The sequence below is a fragment of the Hyaena hyaena genome, unplaced genomic scaffold, assembly GCF_003009895.1.
Source record: "Hyaena hyaena isolate Hyena2069 unplaced genomic scaffold, ASM300989v1 scaffold_236, whole genome shotgun sequence".
Classification (NCBI taxonomy): Eukaryota; Metazoa; Chordata; class Mammalia; order Carnivora; family Hyaenidae; genus Hyaena; species Hyaena hyaena.
Genome location: NW_024080868.1, coordinates 434499 through 454682, shown reverse-complemented (window position 1 = coordinate 454682; position 20184 = coordinate 434499). Strand labels below are relative to the sequence as shown.

The window sequence follows — 20184 nt, the reverse complement described above, 5'->3', positions numbered from 1 at the left end:
CCCCCCCACATCCATCAGTCCTCAGTTTTTGTCAGCATTCAAGAGTCTCTCATGGTTTGCCTCTCTCCCTTTCCCCCACCATTTCCGCCCTTCTTCTCCCCCATGGTCCTCAGTTAAGTCCCTCTTCTATTTTCTTAAATGGTTTGCCGTGTATAAAACTATTTTGCCATAAACCGTTTTAAATTTGTTTTTTTCTTTTTTTTAATTTTGTAATGTTTACTTTTGAGAAAGAGAGGGAGATAGAGTATGAGTGGGGGAGGGGCAGAGAATCTGAAGCAGGTTCCAGGCTCTGAGCTGTCAGCACAGATCCCAATGCAGGGCTCGAACCCACAGACCGCAAGATCATGATCTCAGCCAGTCAGACGCTTAACTGACTAAGCCACCCAGGTGCCCCAAATTAGTTTTTGTTTTCTAAAGGGAAGAAAAGTAAAGGAAAAAAGAAGGTCCAAATCGGTAGAACATTAAATGCCCTACCAGGTCCAACAGACGTAGAGTGTTGGGTATGCACAGATATTGACAGTGGAGACCCACCCTCAGAAGTTTACCGTGGAACTAGGAAGAAAATAAACAGATAGATAGATAGCTGATAAGTTTGGGGAGTTTTAAAGAAAATAAAATTAGTATAAGAAACCGCATGTGCATGCTCTGTGTACAAGCGGAGAACTCTGAGCTGTATTAGGTTGCATGAGTATTAACACTGCAGAAGGGCGGTGCAACCACACTACATTTAAAAGGGCAGGTGGCCTTTCGGAAGCTTGCAATCCACAAAAGGGTCAGATGTATGGCAACGAGCATGTGGTCTCAGGCACAAGGGGTAGTTTAGAAAACTTTATTTTAACAGCATGAAGCCCAATACAGGGCTTGACTCATGACCCTGAGATCAAGACCTGAGCTGAGATCAAGAGTCAGATGCTTAACTGACTGAGCCACCCAGGGACCCCTAGAAAACTTTTTGTTTAAGTTGTTAGAGTATGATTATCCAATTCTCTTACACAGATGGCAACAAATGTGCCCTGAAAGGTTTAATAAGAGCCTGTCCCATATAGAACAAACAACAGCTGCAGGTTCTAGGGTCATTCATAAGTAGAACCCCTGCTATTTGCTTGGACAGGTACACCTTTGTATTATTCCTTGTTCTTATGGCCATCCTGCAAGTTAGGAAACTATAGTCGCAATACAATAGGCAAGGAATAAAAAATCCAAAAAAACAAAATAAATCCTACAGTGTACCACAGCTAGTGCTGATTGGGATCAGTAGTCAAACCCAAGTTTGAATGACCCCAGCACAACTATTCCCTCTACCAAACCATTCCTCTTCCCATGTTGAAAATTGCTTCTGGCATGTTAGGAATCAGGAAAGTGAGGGGCGCCTGGGTAGCTCAGTCGGTTGGGTGTCCGACTTCAGTTCAGGTCATGATCTCACACCTTGTGAGTTTGAGCCCCATGTCGGGCTCTGTGCTGACAGCTCAGAGCCTACAGCCTGCTTCTGATTCTGTGTCTCCCTCTCACTCTCTGCCCCTCCCCCTCTTGTGCTCGCAATCTCTCTCTCTCAAAAATAAATAAGCATTAAAAGAAACTTTTTTGGAAAAAGAATCAGGAAAGTGAAAGTAACATTTGTTTGTTTGTTTGTTCGTTTGTGTACCTAATGGGATAGTTCTAAAACTTTTAAGTTAAACTTCCTGATTTTTCATCCATTCTAAGATATCCTAACAGAACCAAGATGAGGCATGATTGGTTTGGGGAAAGGGGTTTTGTTTTGTTTACAGTTGAGGTGGGTAGAGTGCAGGGTATCAATGAGGCAGTCATCACAAGTAATAGCTAAGAAGAGTAGGAACATTCATTGAGCGTTACAGTGTGTTCATTGAGCGTTACAGTGTGGTCAGGTGCTTTTGCAAGGTGGATGTATGTGACCACTTCACAGATGAGAAAATAAAGGCTTGGAGAAATCAAGCAACTTACTCAAGGCCCCGAATTGAGTAATAAGCAATTGAAGGTTTTCATAAGTGTGGTGAATCTGAACTCAAACCCACACCTCCCAAAACCTGTTCATTCTTTGCCCCGCCATGAAGCTACCCAAGCAAAACAAAGATACAGAAGTGGCCAGTAGAGACTTTTTTTTTTTTCAGAGAGGTTGGCTGTAAAGGGAAGGAGGAAAAACAGCTGGTAATAGAATGGAGGACAAGGATAAGAGAGGCTATTGTTGTGTCTCTTTGGAGTAGAGAAGGTTGACCATGTTTAAGATGGAAAGTCCTTCTTAAAGGATGAAACACACAGTCCAGAGCACACAGTAAGTGCTTAATAAATGGTTGTGCTCAGTGCAAGTGAAGAAGTGCATAGTCAACAGAACAGGATCTAAAAGGACGTGGGCACTGATAAAAGCCAAGAATGCCAGTTAATATTAGTAAGGAAGATTGACATTTTTCCAGAAAAGCAGGGCAAAAAAAAAAAAAAAAAAAATGAGGGCATGTAGGATATAAGGGTGTTTTAAAAGGTTAAAATGAAGGGTGAGTAGGGAGGGCCAGGTGGCACGCTCAGCCTGTTCTTAGTAAAATAAAAAGTAAAGTTATCTGTGGTGAAAGAGGAAGGCATGGGTGAGGTCCGGGAATTTGGGGAGGGTTGAAACAGCCATTATGGTAAATGTGATAAGATCTGAGTGATATTTGGTCCTGAGAAAGTTCCTGTTCAGTTAGGTATAAATGCATGTGCATGCAGCTGCTAGGGGTTCCATTAAGTGTGCACCTAGGTTGTTGTACAAGTTACTTGGTGCAGAGTTCACCAGTCCAGACGCTGGGAATACCAAACAGCTGCTAGAGCTCTTCTTCCCTTTGGATGGGCAAGAACTAAGTGCCTACCCAGATCCAAAGAAAATAAAACTCTAGATTGGAGTTGTCAGTTCAATGGCTAAATCCTGGGGCAGGCATGTCATATTTCCCCAAATAAATAAATGATGAGCTTTATAAACGATTTCAAAACACGTTAAGTCAAAATAACTTGGTAATGATTTTATTTTGCAGTACCCCTCATCCTTGTGAGACCATCTTTTATGTTTATACAATACTTCAGGCTTTTCAAGATGCTTTCATGCCTATCAGCTCATCTAACCCTTAAACCCTTGTGAAGTAGTCGAGTTCGTATTACTACCACTCAACAGATGGAAAAACTAATTCACGTGGAGGTTCGTTAACTGATTTGCCAAAGACAAAGAGCTCTTTGGTGATAAATAGAGCTGGTGGTAAAATCAAAGTTTTCTAATGCCTGGCCCAATTCAAGGCTAGAAATACCTGGACCCTAGAAATACCTGGTCTAGGGTCAGGGTTTGGGGGCAACTGCAGGCCCCCAAGTATGGCACAATGTCCTTGGTTTCATAAAGGAATCCATAGATTAAAAAGGAAATCGAGAACCACAACCCTACATGTCCCTTCGACCCCATGGGACATGAAGGCAAGAGGTACCTTCTTAGTCCAAAGTCATAAATGTCAGAATCTATGGGGTAGATTTCCTGGGACCTCATAGATCTTCATCTTATACTAGTACGGTGACCATATCTAGAACCAGTATTTGGTTCACGAAAAAACTGCAATGTGTCAAGTTCATCAACTTTTGTTTCTTCTATTCTCCATAATAGGTGTACACTGCCACCCTCACTGTGTCTTTTGTTAATTACCCCCTTGCCTTCTGCCCATCCCACTTTTCTTCCCCCTCAATTCTGTTTTTTGCTTGTTAGTTTTGTTTGAGTTTTAGATCCTGACAAAATGTCACCCCTTCGGGCAACCCGTGTTTCAGTGACTCTGGAGCGTTGAGGGCAGAACCCTGCTCATCACTGACTCATGGAGGGCTTCATCGTTTCTTCCTGGTCAGATGGTACTGGTGTTCCAACCATGAGCCACCCACTCAGCATGCCTGAGCAGGGGCGTCTGACTTGTGCAAGGCTTCTTCTGAGGTTCCAGAATTAAAGGAGATGAGAATTTGAATCAGAGGTTGCTAACCTCCCAGATTCTTGAGAGCTGCTTTCATGATTTTGTGTCTCTCTCCTTCATTCCCAAATTTTTCTGTAACCAGTATGAACTGCTCTCTTTTACAAAAATAGTCCGTTCTCTCTTATGTTTACAAATAGTCACTTTTTTATTGTGGTTAATAATTTTATTCTCAAAATTATTACATCTCTGGTGAAAGTTCAAAGGTTACAAGACGTCAGTCAAGCTCCTACTTGACTTTTTAGCAAAATGCCCCATATCTCCTTCTTGAAGCCTTGAGCTACTCTCAAAATGACCAGGAATACAGTTCGGGGATTGTGACTTGGAATGAGAGTGGGCAGTAGGATGCAAATTTCACCTGATTGGTTTAATTGCCATTGAGTGGTTCTAAACTGTCCAGGGGAGCAGCTCTGCCCACTGCTAGGAGACCCATATCCCTGCATGATCCTATCATTCTTTGAAGAATTCCAAATGTTCTCGTCAGATCTAGTATTTTAAAGCCACTGACCACTTAGGCAACATCTCCTGAGCCTTGGAGGATAAGACCCATAGTAGATCAGTTCCAGGTGTTATCTTTCAGCTACATCCTTAATTTTTTTTTTTTGAGAGAAGAGCGAGCATGAACAGGGGAGGGGCAGAGAAAGAGAGAGACAGACAGACAGACAGGATTCCAAGTAGTGTCCACACTGTCAGTGCAGAGCCTGATGTAGGGCTCAGTCTCACGAACCGTGAAATCATGACCTGAGTCAAAATCAAGCGTCAAAAGCTAAACTGACTAGGACACCCAGGTGCCCCATATCCTTAATTCTTTATGCACACTAAATTCTAAACTGTTTTTTTCCTTTATTTTATTTATTTCATATCTTCTCAGTCATTTTATGACTTTGTTTTGAATTCCTCAATTCCATTTCTTGAGACTTTCCTTGCTAGCCTGTGTAAGTCATCCATCTTTGGGGGCTAATTTTCCATGAGCTCTTGAATGTCTACTTTCTTGCTATCTGGTCTCCAAAATCAAATTCCGGTATAAATTATAAATTTAGCATCTAAAACACCCCAAATATGTGAGTATATGTTCCAGAATTACTTTACAGTCTCCAGAGTTAGTTCTGCCCTACACGAAACTGAAAATAGTTGTACAAAATCACACTGTGAGGAAAGGTATCAGTCAGAAAAGCTAGACTTACACTCAGATCTTTGGAAAGTGTGTGAATATGTGCATTGGAACTTACCAGTAATGTCTACTTCCTTTCCTTGAATAGCCACAGAACATAGCAGAAAAAGTGTAGACAGCATAAGAAACTGACTGGAGTTCAAATCCAGGCTACATTTAAACACTACTCCTGTTGCCTCTAAACTCTCTAACATGCATAGTTTTCTTAACTATTGAATGGAAACTAGAGAGGAACCCCATTGATTTATTGTAAAGATTGAATAAGATTATATATGTAAAATGTCTAGAATGTGCCTGGCCAAAAACAGGTGATTACTTAGTATTGTTATCATCAATCTCAGAAATGTCCTATAGATTTCTTGTTTCTGTTTCCCCTTTACTTATTATAAGTCAATACCCACCGTCTGCTTTCCATCACAACAGACTAGATTTTTGTATTTGAGAACTCTGATATCATTAATTGTATCTTAGCATACTTTAAAGGTCCAGAATGAGATTTCAAAGCCAGCCACATAACATTAAAGTAAGTCTCCTGTTGTTTTTTTCCCCCAGAAAAACAAAGATGCTTTTCCTTAGAATTATTTTATATACATGCAAATATATCCTTTGTAGGATTTGAAAGTGACCACAGATTTTGCAAAGCAAAATGTCTCCCTGCTAAATAGTTGTGTAAAATAGGAAGACTTTAGTGTATGTTCCCCCATGTTTGGTGAGGAGCAGAACCCTTGAATAATTAGTTTAGTGCTTCATTCAGCCTTTCAAATTATGTCTGACAATTTTCCAAAGGTAATTTTTTAAAAATCCGACCAGTCCCTCTCTGTCTTTCAGCTGCGCTTTGCCCCAGTTCTGCCACATCTTCAGGCAAACCCTTCCCTGGTGGTGGTGAGATGGCAATGCCAAGGGCCCTCCTTAAAGATCCAAGTCTGGGGGGAAACCAGCACACCCCTTTCTGAGTAGCTCAAGTTATTATAACTAAGGAAAGGAAAATAGATGCCAAGAAGCAGAAGGACAGGGCCCCTCCATAGTCGTTCCATCAGAAAGTCTCAGAAGCCTGTACAAAAATGAAAAAGAAGTACATGGGTTTTGGGGTAAGCCAGTTTTTCGTGTTTCCAGTTCATTGTTCCCCCAACCATGTCTATAACTTCTTACCTCCAAACCTTAGATCACTTTCAGATGGTAACGCCCCCAGCTTGTCAAAGTCTTTTCCATGAAAAGATAAGTCACAAATGGATGATAAAGAAAAAAAATTTTTATTTTGTTTAGACAATAGAGTATTAATTTCTGCTCATGGTAGCTTATTCTCTGTGAGTACAGCTTTCAAATCACTTACGAATCTATCAGACCATATTATTTATAAATCGAAATAAGACGTCATTTTCATCTGTCAAATTCACTAGAATTTTTAAAAAATTTTTTCATGTTTATTTACTTTTGAGAAAGAGTGAAAGATAGTGGGAGAGGGGCAGAGAGAGGAAGACACAGAATCTGAAGCAGGCTCCAGGCTCTGAGCTGTCTGCACAGAGCCTGATAAGAGGCTCACACTCATGAACCATGAGATCATCACTTGAGCTGAAGTCATTCACTTAATCCACTGAGCCACCCAGGCACCCCAAATTCACTAAAATTTGTAATGTGTATTCTATGATAAAAGAGGCATTTCAAGTCAGTAAGTAATAGCCCATTAAATAAATGGTGCTGGGACATTTGGCAAATGATTTAAGAAGTAACAGCAGTAGCAACATAACCCATAAAACTAGATCCCAATCTCACACCTAACTCCTAACCCCAAAATAAATCATCAATAGTTTCAAAGAGTTAAATGTTTAAAAATGAGTCCAAAGAGAAGTAGAAAACAATGTAAGGTTGATAATTATGTGTTCTCACAGCATCTAACTGGCTCAGTCAGTGGAGTGTGCAACTCTTGATCTCTGGGTTGTAAGATCAAGCCCCACAATGGGCATAGAGATTACTTAAAAATAAAATCCTTAAAAAATAAAATAAAAAATGATTATGTATTCTCAGGGCAAGGATGGCATTCCTGAACATAACTCTAGTGATAGAAATCATGTATAAAAGAATTTATTCATTGAATTAGAGAAAAAGTAGTAAGTCCTATATATCAAAAAAGTTTAACTTTACTGATGACAAAAATGAAATGGAAAAGTATTTCTAACATAAATACAATCAGTTGGGAAATTCTATTTATCAGATTTTCAGGAGAACTAATCCTCTCTACCTACCAAAGAAGCTTTTTATATGATATGTCATTTAAAACCCTGCCATTAACCCTTTAAGGTAATTCACAGTAGAGTACTATATTTCCTTCAAAGGTTTTGAAGATTTTTGGTTTTGTTGGTTAAGGCATAGTTTGGTTTATGTTTTGTGGGGGTCTTTTGTTTATTTGTTTGTTTCACTTTTTGTTGTTGGGAGGTTTTTGGTATGAATAGGCAGAAGCAGGAGCCAAAGCAGCCTGATTATTATATTCAGTTTGTCCATATAAGTGGCAAAAGGATTAATACCCTGAATAAAGAGGTTCTACTATCCACTACAAAAACCACAAATAGTATTTTAAAAATGGTAAAATGGGGAGCCTGGGTGGCTCAGTTAAGTGTCTGCCTTTGGATCAGGTCATGATCTCACCGTTTGTGGGTTCGACCCCCTCATCAGGCTCTCTGCTGTCAGCACAGAGCCTGCTTTAGATCCTCTGTCCCCTTCTCTCTCTCCCCCTCCCTGCTCTTACTCTTTGTCTCTCTCAAAAAATAAACATTAAAAAAATTTTTAATAAAATAAAAACAGCCAAAGGATTTGAATAGATAATACAATTAAAATGAAAAATGGTTATAAAGATGAAAAGATGGACCTCAGAGATATGTAAAATTAAAAGAAAATATTTTTCAAGAGTGCATCTTCTTTTCCTCTCAAAACAATTGCCCTGAAATTAGGAGGACAAGAAAAACAAACTTCATATTTAGGGAAACTAGGCAACATACATAATTCCGATGCATAATGTATAAAATCAGAAAAGGTCAATGCAAATCGGAGAGATAGAGAGACATTCTAGTCATCATATAACCACCAGAACCTACGAATTTTTTAGGACTAAGCCTGATATGCTGGTAAATTTTTAACTAGTTCTCGAAGAAAAACTGTGTGTATGTGTTTAATGTTTATATACATACAGGTATTAAATTTTCTGTTATTAAAATGCATAACACATAATATATAAATAAGAATAAGCTATACAATACTCTTTATTGAGAATTCCACATGGCCTGTTGTTGAATTTTGCCAATCTCTTGTACCTGTGGCCAATGTACGGTTGCAGTTAAGGAATGAGTGTAGTTCCGACCTGAATGTTGATCATTGGTTTAATTTATGTTAACAAGATGAATGAGAAACAACAAAGACATATGTCAGAAGTTCATTCGTCAATGATGTAAGTGAATATTTTGCTGAGTTTGTATAATAGCTTTCAAATACTGGAAAATATTTCTTGAATGTTTTATGCTATTCACCATATAATAGTTATAGAAAAAACACACTTTTAAGTTTAATCTGCATGATAAGCATTTTCTTAAATCTAATAATCAACAAAGCAATAATGAAACTTATGGTTCTTATTTATTTCCACTACCTAGTTACTCCCATTATGCCCAAGTTATACCTACCATAGTGAGGTCACTGGATGAAGAGTAGGGAAGAGATGCCAACAGTATACTATTCGATAGTCTTTTCACAATTTATAGCACGTCGCACAATTTTATACATTTTCTACTTACATGTATTTAGTTTTTATATATCACCCCAAATCCATAAGAGCAGAAATGTGTTTCTGTATTCTCTCTATTGTATCCTAGTGCCTAAAACAGAGTTTGACACACACTAAGCATTCAATAAATATTTATTGAATAAGAAATAAAATGTTCAACTTACTATATGCAACGTACTGTCCTAAGTGCTTTACCGGTATTAAGTCTAACATCCTCACCACAACCCTTTGAGGGGGCACTATTAGGATCTTCATTTTACAGATGAAACCAGAAGTCACCCAGCAAGTAAGTGGTGGAGACAGGATTTAAACCCAGGCACTTTGGCTCCAGATCATGGACACTTTATCACAATGCATTCTCTCGATGCATCAGAGCCATGATGCTGGCAAAGAGAAATCTCCGAATGTGAGATGTGTGGCAGAATTTACAAGCAACCAGGTCACATTAGAGCTAGTAGACAGGGATGGTTATGTTGGAACTGACTCATTATCAGGAAAGTCTGGTTTTGTAGAAAATGTTTAAAGACATTTTACAGCACTGCTGGAAATTGTGAGAAGTAAGCGTTCCAAAGAAAAATTGTTGCAAGTGACAAAATAAGACAGCTATTAACTCCAGGAAAACAGTAAGTTGAAGGAAAAAGCAAATGCAGTTAGAGTGCCCTACTTGACTCAGAGAACAATATTTACCTTGTCATGATAATGAAAACAATGAACATGGGTTTAATTTAAAAAAAAAAGTTATGCTTTTACTACATTGGAGAAAGAAGGGGGTGGAGGGCAAAAACCTACATCTACCAAATAGAAAATCAATAATTTTTTCAGGCAGGAGTTGTGTGTGTGTGTGTGTGTGTGTGTGTGTGTGTGTACGAAGGTAAGTGCAAAAGAAACATCTAAAATTTTGGAAGTTTTTGGTATTTGATATTGATACTTTGATAAAAACGAAATTAAAGCAAAAGGTAGAAGTTTTCCATAACATTGTCAAAAATTCAAACCATATGATGCCAACGTTGGCAAAAACGTACAAAAATAAGCACTTTCCTATACTAAGTGATGGAGCTGACAGTTGATATCACTCTAGGAAATAATTTATATTTTGTATCAAAAGTCTTAAAAAAATGTTGTTTGACCCAGCATTTCCACTTAATGGAATTCATCCTATGAAAAACCTTTAAATATGTGCAAAGACTAAGCCATTATTTATTGTAGCCAAAAGGAAAGGAATTAATGAAAATATCTAATATTAGAGCTTTGTGTTTTTTTAAATTGTTGCATAAAGAAAAATTGTCCAGTTACTAAAAATTACATTGTAATTGTATTAACTTAGAATGATATATAGGAATAATGAGAAAAATTTTTAACTGGTACCAAATACCAAAATGTCCCCTTTTGCTCCCCTGCCCTAAAAGTATATGTCTACACTACAATGTTTCAATATACATGTAACTCAGTAGGTATTTCTGGGTGATGCAATTATGGGTGATTTATATTGATTGGGTTTTGCTTGTCTTTATATTACAACCTCTACTATATATATGATATACTTGTGAGATTGTTTAATAAATTTCAATATTTAGAAATCATACCTGAAACAAAATATATCCTCTTATTAATGATTCAAGGAAATCATTGAAAACAAGTAAAAATGTGTTACCAGTAGCAGACACAAAAACTAAACCTCTTTCGTCTAAAATAATGAGTTTGATAAAAAAAAATCCACATTTTTAAAATCATAAAGAATGTCATACTAAAGTTGATGTCGACTTCTTCATAAAGTCCAGAATATTAAAACTAACATTTACAAAAGTTTCTAAAAAGTAAGAGATTCTTTTTTTGTTTTGTTTTGTTTTACTTTTCATTATGAACATTTTCACCCATATACTCAATAGCTAGATTTAACAATTGTTAAGATTTTCCTAAGCAAAGTAGAGAAATTCCTTTTAATAATGGGAATTAAAGAAGTTGTCTATCTCAAAAAAAAAAAAGGAATATTTATCAACATCGCTAGGCATTATGGAAATGCAAATCAAAAGCACAATGAGATATCACTTCACAAGTTAGGATATCTATTATCAAAAACACAAGAGATAGCAAATGCCAGGAAGTGGAGCAAAGGGAACACTTATTTACACTGTTAGGAATGTAAAATGGGACAGCCACTGTGGAAAACAGTATGGACTTTCCTCAATCAATTAAATATAGAACTCACATATGATCCAGCAATCCCACTTCTGGGTATATATCTAAAAGCAACAAAATAATTATGTTAAAGACAGATCTGTTTTCCCATACTTAAAGCAATATAATTTGCAACAGCTAAGGAATAGATATGACCTAAGAGTCAATCAATGGAGGAGTGGATAAGAAAAATGTGGTAGATATATAAAGTGGAATATTATTCCACTTTAAAAAGAAGGAAATCCTGTCATTTGTGACAATATAGATGAATCTAAAGGGCATGATGATAGTGAAATAAGCCAGAAAGCCAGATAAGGACAAAGCTCCTTAGATTAACTGATATGTATAATCTAAAACAAAAGAAAACAAAACAAAAGTCAAACTCATAGAAACAGAGAGTAGAAAAGCAGTTGTCCAAGAAGATGTGGTTTGTCTATACAATGGAATACTACATGGCAATGAGAAAGAATCAAATCTGCCCATTTGTAGCAACATGAATGGAACTTAAGGGTGTTATGCTGAACGAAATAGTCAGGCAGAGAAGGACAGATACCATATGTTTGCACATAGAGGTGGATTAGGAGGAACTTAACAGAGGACCATAGGGGAGAAGAAGGGGAAAAATAGTTGGGGAGAGGGAGGGAGGCAAACCATGAGAGACTCTTGAATGCTGAGAACAAACTGAGGACTCATGGGTGTGGGGGAGGGGAGAGGGGAGATGGTCATGGAGGAGGGCACTTGTGGGGATGAGCACTGGGTGTTATATGGAAACCAACTTGACAATAAACTATTAAAAAAAAGAAAAGAAAAGCAGTTGTCAGGGGCTAGGGTGGTGGAAATAGGAAGAAGTTGATCAAAAGGTACAAACTTTCAGTTATAAGATGTATAAGTTCTGAGGCTCTAAAGTAAAACATGGTGACTATAGTTAACACTGTATCGTATAACAGAAATTTGTTAAGAGAGTAGAACTTAAGTGTCTCATCCTGTGCCCCCCAAAAAAGATAAACACGTTAGATGATAGATGTGTTAATTAACTCAATGGGGTAAAACCTTTCAAAATATATACATATATCAAGTCATCCTCTTATCTATATTACATATCTTATAATTTTGTCAATTATACCTCAATAAATCTGAAAAAAAATAGAACATATAAATGCCATGTTCTGTGGTACTTAGAATAATAGATTCTTTAAAGCATTAATTCAACTTAGGATGCATTTCTTACATTTTTATATTTAAGATCTTCATTTCTGCATACTTGGAACAACCACCTCTTGTGTTTTGAAGATTTATCTTAATTCATGGTATTTTTTCTCTGCTTCTTAGGTACCAGCAAAGGCCAAACGTGTTACTCAACGACTTCCCTTCCACCACCTCCACCATCCCATCCAGCCAGCCAACCACCGTTGCCAGCGTCTCACCCAACACAACCGCCAGTCCCAAGTCTACCTCCCAGAAACATTAAACCACCTTTAGATATAAAGTAAGCAAAGATTATTTTGCCATTTCGTTGTCAGTCTCTTGCCAGAGATTTTCAAACTATGCTTGGCTGAATGCTGAGAGTTCCATGGTAAACTGCTGGGGTCACCACTGTGAGCACATGGAAGGAGAAGGGATGGCTGAGCAGGCTGCTCTCATACCCCCACTTCCTTGAGCAACTCTTGTGTTATCTGTTTTTACAGTGTTTGTTTCCTTAGAGGTTCATTTGAAAAAAATCTCCACTGCCTTTTTAAAAGTTATGAAACATTCTTCAGGTTAGCACTACAACCATCTCTTCCGCCATCACCGTCACTGCCACCACCATCAGCACCACCACTACCATCATCATCATCATCACCATCACCGTTGTCATCATCACCACCACCACCACCACCACCGTCACCACCACCACCGTCCTTATAATCACCACCATTATCATCACCACCATCAAATTCCCACCACCATCACCATTATCACCGTTACTACCACCATTGTCACCACCACTACCATTATCATCACCACCATCATCATCCCCACCACCACCATCATCAACACCATCACCACCACCATATTTTACTGACTACTTATGACTTGTTAGGAACTTTATATATAAAAGGGAAAAATGTTTTCCTCATTTCACAGATGAAGAAATGGGAATTTACAGAGACTGAGTAAGAGCCTCCAAGATTACACAAGAATGTAGAGTAAAAATTTGAGGCAATGTCAGTCTAAGTCCAAAGTACATGTGTGCTTTTAACTACTCTGCTAAATAACCTCCTTAAGTAAGAAAATGCAGGTTTTCTCTCAATCTTCAGATTTGGGGCAGTGTGTTAAAAAAACAGAAATTTTTATTCAAGCCTACTCCTGCTTTTCTTAGATGATGCTTTCTAGAAATGTCAAGACTGTATGTATGGGTTGCTATGCACAGGTTCTTTACCCATGTTTTACCAGAACAGCTGGTTGAGGAAAAATCAAACAGAAGATTGGAATGTTGTTTTAAAAAGAAATAATTGAACAGCAAGTATAAATCCTTATGGCAAGCTAGACTAGGTCTTCCCTTTCATCTTCCAGAAAATTGCTTTACTTGATTCTCCTTGACCACAAATAAGCAATATCCCAAAATATTTGACAACAGTTTATTTTTCCTCAACTTCCAGCCCTTACCAGACTGATGTTCTTTACATTCAAAGTACTTGATATTTGTGATCTATATAATAGAATCTGTTAGTAATATCTTTACATTGAAAGTACTTCATATCCATAATCTATATAAAAGAATCTGTCAGCATCAATACCTGATTGACAGCTTTCCTTTAGTGATGATGATTATAGTTTAGAGCAGATGAAAATACATGTCATAAGTACCTTCCACTATGTTTCACTTTATTGTGTTTGTCTGGGGTATAAAGGCAGAAATTAGAAAGTGTTAGAGCAGCTTAGCGGCTATTATCTTATTTATTGCCTGCAGTATGCGCTTGTATTAGCTTTGTGGCCTTCCAGGCATTTGATTTTAAGAATTCTAATCGAAAGACTTTAATACCCCATGATATTTTGCTACCAAATAAGAGTTTAAGCCATCTACCTACTAACATGTAAGTGTTAAATAAATATTTGTTCAGTTAAAATAATGAATTAACATGTGCTCTTACATACACTTGACTTCTATAAATTATTTTGCTTTCACATGTATTAAATTCATTTCTTGGAGCACCTGAGTGGCTCAGTCAGTTAAGCGGCTGACTCTTAATTTCACCTCAGGTCACGATCTCACAGTTGTGAGATCAAACCCTGTGTCAGGCTCTGCTCTGAGCATGGAACCTGCTTAGGATTCTCTCTCTTTCTCTCTCTCAAACAAAAATTGTTTCTTTCCCCTAATTTTTTTCCTAGTCTGATAAATTTAATCCAGTAGATTATGATCTTAGTTCCTTTGAGTATTATTATGGGACCCTATCTCAGTTACTGGCTTCAGTCTTATGTAATTCTAGTGAGGAATTTTAATAAATACCCTGAGCATGAATCCCTGAAAATTTATAAGACATGAAGACTGATAATAGTGTGATTGAAGAAACTGGAGGAGTATTTGGCACTATTCCTGCAATATGGGGAGTCCCCAAGACCACCATATATTTGATGATTCGTTTAAAGGGTGCACAGGACCAGCAAACAGTGGTACTCATGGCTAAGATTTATCACAGTGACACTGTCCTTCTATGCCTGGGAGGGACACTCTGAAAGTTCCCCTTTCTCCAGCTTTGAAAATGTGTAATGTTGCTTCCTAGGCAGTCCATTAGAGACAAGTTTTTATTGAGAGTTGGTCACATAGGCACCTCTCGCCTATCCACTACCAAAATAGCAGACTTCCAGAAGGAGAGTAGGTTTTCACCCTAAGTCACGTTGTCTATACAGTCTAGCCACAACAGATCACTCTTATCAATTAAGCAACTTTTCATATCAGTGTAGGGAATGTTTTAGAAGCTGAATTCCCGTTTGCAAGCCAAGGGCCAATCATGGTTTCAGATTCTTCTAAAACGAGTAGCTACAGGCTTGCTGTATTAATTCTTTTCAGCATACCTGCTCTACAGAATCCATTATGATATGGTGGGAAATAAAAAGTTGTAAATGGAAGAAAAGATTTCAAGAACAGTCCTATAGCTTGTATTGCAAATTTATAAGGATCCTAGTCAATTTCTCAGGTTTTCAGGGAATTATTGAAAAGTTGAAAGAGGCCTTCCAACCAATGAGGCTCAAATTCTTACTTGTAATATTGTTTGCATCAGAAATTAGCAAAATCCACCAACTGTAATAAGCTTTACCTCATCTCTATTAAGAACTCCCAATTACTAAGTCAGATTCATCTAAGAGTTCCTGACTCCACAAAATACATACTTTCAGAAGAAAGATGAAGAGAAACAAGAGTCTTCTTGGAAGTTATACTGTCTAGACAAAAAATACTTGGGGAATCTGAAAGTTGTCAGGTGGAGAGATTGAGTGAATGAAAGCTAAGGGATATTTACAATTTTATAAGTAAAAATGTGATGTGTAGTGAAAGAGTTTCAGACTTCCATTAGAGAGCTTAAGTAAATTCCAAAATGAAGAAATATCTGGGTTAGAAACTTTCCCCCAAGTAGGGGAAGTTAGATAAGACACAAAGAAGAAATAAAAGCAAAATGAGACTTGATATTCAGGCTCAAAACCTCATATTTCGAATGAAAGGGAAGTTTACAGGATAAATCTTTAAGTAACATTGTGGGATATGGGTGTTCCTGTAACTTTCCCCGGGTTTGCCACCCTTCAAAACACGCGCATAGGTGTTTTCCAGAGGCTCTCTCTGCCAGCCTGCAAATGCCATTCCTCCCCTCACTGGTCAAGGCCACTCTCAGGTCAAGCTCTCATAGTTTTTTTTTTGCTTTTTTGTTTTTTTTTTTACATTCGCTCAAGGATTGTTCTTTTGAGCCACTACTTTGTGTTTTTGTAACAGTAGTTCAGGAAATATCAGTGAACAAAATAAAGACCCCTGTCCACATAGAACAGGGGCAACAGACCAAAAGAATAAAAATAATAAACAGGTCAAGGAGATAGTATGTTAGGAAGTACTAGGTGGGAGAGAAGAGAGCAGGGTTAGGTGGTGTAGTGAGAGGGTGGGGTGAGGGACAGATTGTTGCAACTTTAAGAAAGGAAAGGGTAGCTCCCTTCTATAAAGGCAGTTATACTTGAGCAAAGACTCAAGGAAGTGAGGGGGTTAGGGTTGCAGAGATCTTAAGCAAGACCATTCCAGGCAGAGAAAACAGACAGAATAAATGCCTAGAATGTTCAAGGACTAGGAAGGAGGTAACCAGAGCTGGAGTAGAGTGAGCAAGGAAAGGAAGAGTAGGAAAATATTTAGCTTACGTAGGGCCTTGCCGGTCATGGCTGACATTGTGGCTCTTCCAAGTGAAATGGTAACCACTGAAAACGGTTGAGCAGAGCAGTGATGTTTTGAATTATGTTTTATCAAGATCAACTTAACAGCTGTATAAAAAGAGACAGTAGGCCAATACTGAAACAGAGACACTGGTCAGGCAGACATGGCAGAAAGGCAGACATGGTATCGTGGTGGCTGTAATCAAGATAGTGGCAGTGGAGATGGAGAGAGGTGTCCAGATTCTGAATATATTTTGAAGGTAGAGACAACAGAATTTGGATCTGGGGAAAGAAGATCAAAGAGGACTCCAGGGTTTTTGCCTTGAGCAACTATAAGGATGATGTATCCTTCCATTGAAATGGGAGAGGCTAAAAATGCACAGGTTTGGGAGTGAGGAAAATTAGGAGGGCATGACTATTTTAAGCTTGAAGCATCTTTGAAACATCCAAGTGGAGATACTGAGGCAGTAACTGAGTATTGGGTTTAGGAGAAAGTTCGGATTTAAAAATATAAATCGGAGAGTCATGGGCATATATTCCCCACTTCCACCAAGGAAATGGGGTGATTTTGGCTCAGGTCATGATCTCACGATTTGTGGGTTTGAGCCCCAAGTCCAGCTCTGTGCTGACAGTGTGGAGCTTGCTTGGGATTTTCTCTCTCTCCCCCTCTCTCTCTGCCTCCCCCCACTTCTCTCTCCCTCTCTCTCTCTCTCACTCTCTCAGTCTCTCTATCAAAATAAATAAACTTAAAAAAATTGCCAAGGAAGTAAGTATAACTAGGGAGAAGAACCGAGCCCTGGGAGAAGAAAAATGAGCAAAGGGGGATAAAAAGGAACAACCAATAAAATAGGAAGGAAACAAGGGTGTGGTGTTCTGGAAGACAAGTAAAGGTAGTATTCCCAAAGAGAAGGCAGTGATAACTGTGTCAGCTGCTGCAAAAGGCCACATAAGTGGGGACTGTGGAGGTCAGTGTGGGTGAAGTCTCCTGGAATCGGGACTCACGCTTGACTGAAATAGCTTTAGAAGATCAAGAAAAGAGAGGAACTTGAAAGAGCAATGGTAGACAATCTTTCAAGGAGAAAAGGGAAGCAAAGGAATGGAGCAGTAACTTCTGGGAAAAATGGAATTGAGATTTTTTTTTTAAGATAGAAGAAATGGCAGTATGTTTGTATGCCAGTGAGAAGATCTAGTAAAGAGAGGAAAATGATAATGGTGGCGGGGGGAGAGTTCTCAAAACAAGCCTAGAGCAACTGAGAAGTTGCTGGGAAGCAACTGGGAAGGAACAGTTCAGGTGAGGGACTGGCTTCCCAAAGGAATAAATAACTGAAAGGTTGACAACCTTCCCTAGGGTGTGGAGTCTGTGTCGCTTAAGGCATGGAAGTTAATTTTTAATTGGTGTCAGGGAAGGAATTTCAGGAGATGGAGGGTCCTTTTTCACCTACCTCTCCAGAAGACACTTGTAATGACATTATTCAGACCAGGATGGTGAAAGAATGTAAAAGATTGGAGGCAGATGAGAATTAGAAATAATAACCATCTTTAAAAATAAAGTGGTTGCGGCCAAAGTCTATTTTATTTTAAATTGTCTTGTTTCCCCACCTAGTGGTGAGAAGTCAGCTAGTTACATTTTCTGCTCTGTTACTCAGACATCTGAAGAGAAACTGAAACGTGTCGAAAGAGCTTGTTTATCATTATTAGTGCCCAGGTCAACATCTTTTAGTGTAACGCATTTCTTGGCACCATCTTTAAGGATTAATTATAATTTTAACAGCATAACTAACTCTTCGTATGAAAACAGGACTAATGGCTGAATATTTTGGTATACAAAACAAATTCCATGGTTATTAATAGCAACAAGACAGGAAAAGTGAAGTAATAAGAAATAATAAATAATGGGAAATGACTAAGGTTGGAAAAGGGAGAAGCTGAACAGTTCTTACCGTGAGGTCATTCATAGCCAGCTTCAGGGGTTTTTGGCTCTAAAATCAGACAAAAAGTCAGAATGTGTACCATTACAACATTTTATTAATTAGGAATGCTTAACATTCCCTGGAATTTGAGACTTGCCCTTTCAGACATGCCCTCCGGGGTGGTCTTACCTAGCTATGTTTGGAAAGCCCTGGCTAAAGCAAGTCGTACTTTTAAAAGTCCTCCTGCGTTCAATACAGGAAGACATGTTCCAGAGAAAAGTTCACAGAGATTTTATTGTCAGCAACAGCAGGTACAGAACAAAGTTGTGTGACACTTAGATCTGCCCTTCTTCTTTAAAAAACACAAGCAAAATCAACAATTGAAAGCTAAAGTCGTGAATAGCAAATAAGATATAAAAGTCAACAGGTTTACGTCTTTAGAAGTCAGGAAATAGAGCTCACTCGAGCTTTCTAAAACTGACGGACCTAATAATGAATTAACTTTGCCTTTCCTATGTAATTCTGCGTGCCACAGTGTGAAGCCAAAGAACTGGTGAAAGGTCCTCCTGAATGGACACAGCGTTCTAACAACAGATAAACTTCCCTTTCTTCGTTTTTCCCTGCTCCCTCTGCTTAGACCTGTACCACCACCATGGGATGTGACTGGTTTCACTGTTTGCCTCCAGGGTCTGATTTTCTCAATGCCCGAAGCACAATTTTTTTTTAAGGATGGGTGACAGTTTCTTTCTTTTTAAGTTTTTGTTTCTTTATCAGAATGAGAAAATGAACAGGGGTGGGGTAGAGACAGAGGGAGGAGAGGATCCAAAGTGGGCTCCCTGCTGTCAGCACGGAACCTGCGGGGCTCGAACTCATGAACCTTGAGATTATGACCTGAACTGAAGTCGAGGTTTAATTGACTAAGCCACCCAGGCGCCCCGGTCTCAGTTTAATCTCAGTTTATTCGTGACATTCAGCTACCTCATCTATTTCCTTTTATTCTTCATGATCATTCTTATACGATTTCATATCTATTGAACATTTTCATGTTATATATGGTGAATTCAGACTTATATAAACTAAGATCTACATCTACCGTGTTAGGTCTATGAATCAATGTGTACATGGAAACATTATCTATAAGTGATAAGTGGTTTGTATAAACGTGCAGCCACATATGTATGAAAGTATATGCAGATACTCACCCTTCTGCAAATATTTGTTACTCATCCATCCATGTGTTTTAGGAATTAAACTGCAAGTCCAGTAGTCTTTTTGACTTAATATTCTCCTTCAAAAATGATAATAAACAATTCGCTTTAGTAACAAAAGTTAATTGGGACATAATTAATTCATCAAAAAAAAGTCAAAGTCCTATACATGACTGGAATTATTCTAATAGCTTTCTAAAAAATGATAGTCATAATAATAAATTAACCAAGTGACAATCTCTTTCATTAAGGGGCTTATAGTCTCATAGTAGGGAGAGAGACCTGCAAGCAATTACTCTATAATTATAGTAACACAGAATAACCACTATAATGAAGCAATGTATGACATATAGATGCCTCAACCACATATAGAGGCATCAGAAACTTCACAGAGGAGGGAATGTTTAAGGAGAGCCTTAAAGATTAAGGAGGACCACAAGCAGATAATAAGAAAAAAGATTATTCTAGAAAAGGAAAACAGAGTGGGGTAGGCACGGATCAACAAGAAACCAGAGGGTATTCAGAGAGTGAGTCGGTATTAACATGTGAAAAGATGATAGAAAAAGAGGAAATAGGAAAAATAAAACTGTAAAAG

At 38.1% G+C, this 20184-nt stretch overlaps 1 protein-coding gene across 1 annotated transcript in view; it reads left to right on the top strand.

Annotated features, from left to right (window-relative positions):
- FYB1 (FYN binding protein 1) overlaps positions 1-20184 on the top strand; it is a 155083-nt gene that overhangs the window by 94866 nt on the left and 40033 nt on the right. The window contains exon 3 of the mRNA XM_039244290.1: positions 12419-12575. Within this exon, the coding sequence (XP_039100221.1) occupies positions 12419-12575 (157 nt within the window). The remainder of the gene's footprint in view (positions 1-12418; positions 12576-20184) is intronic.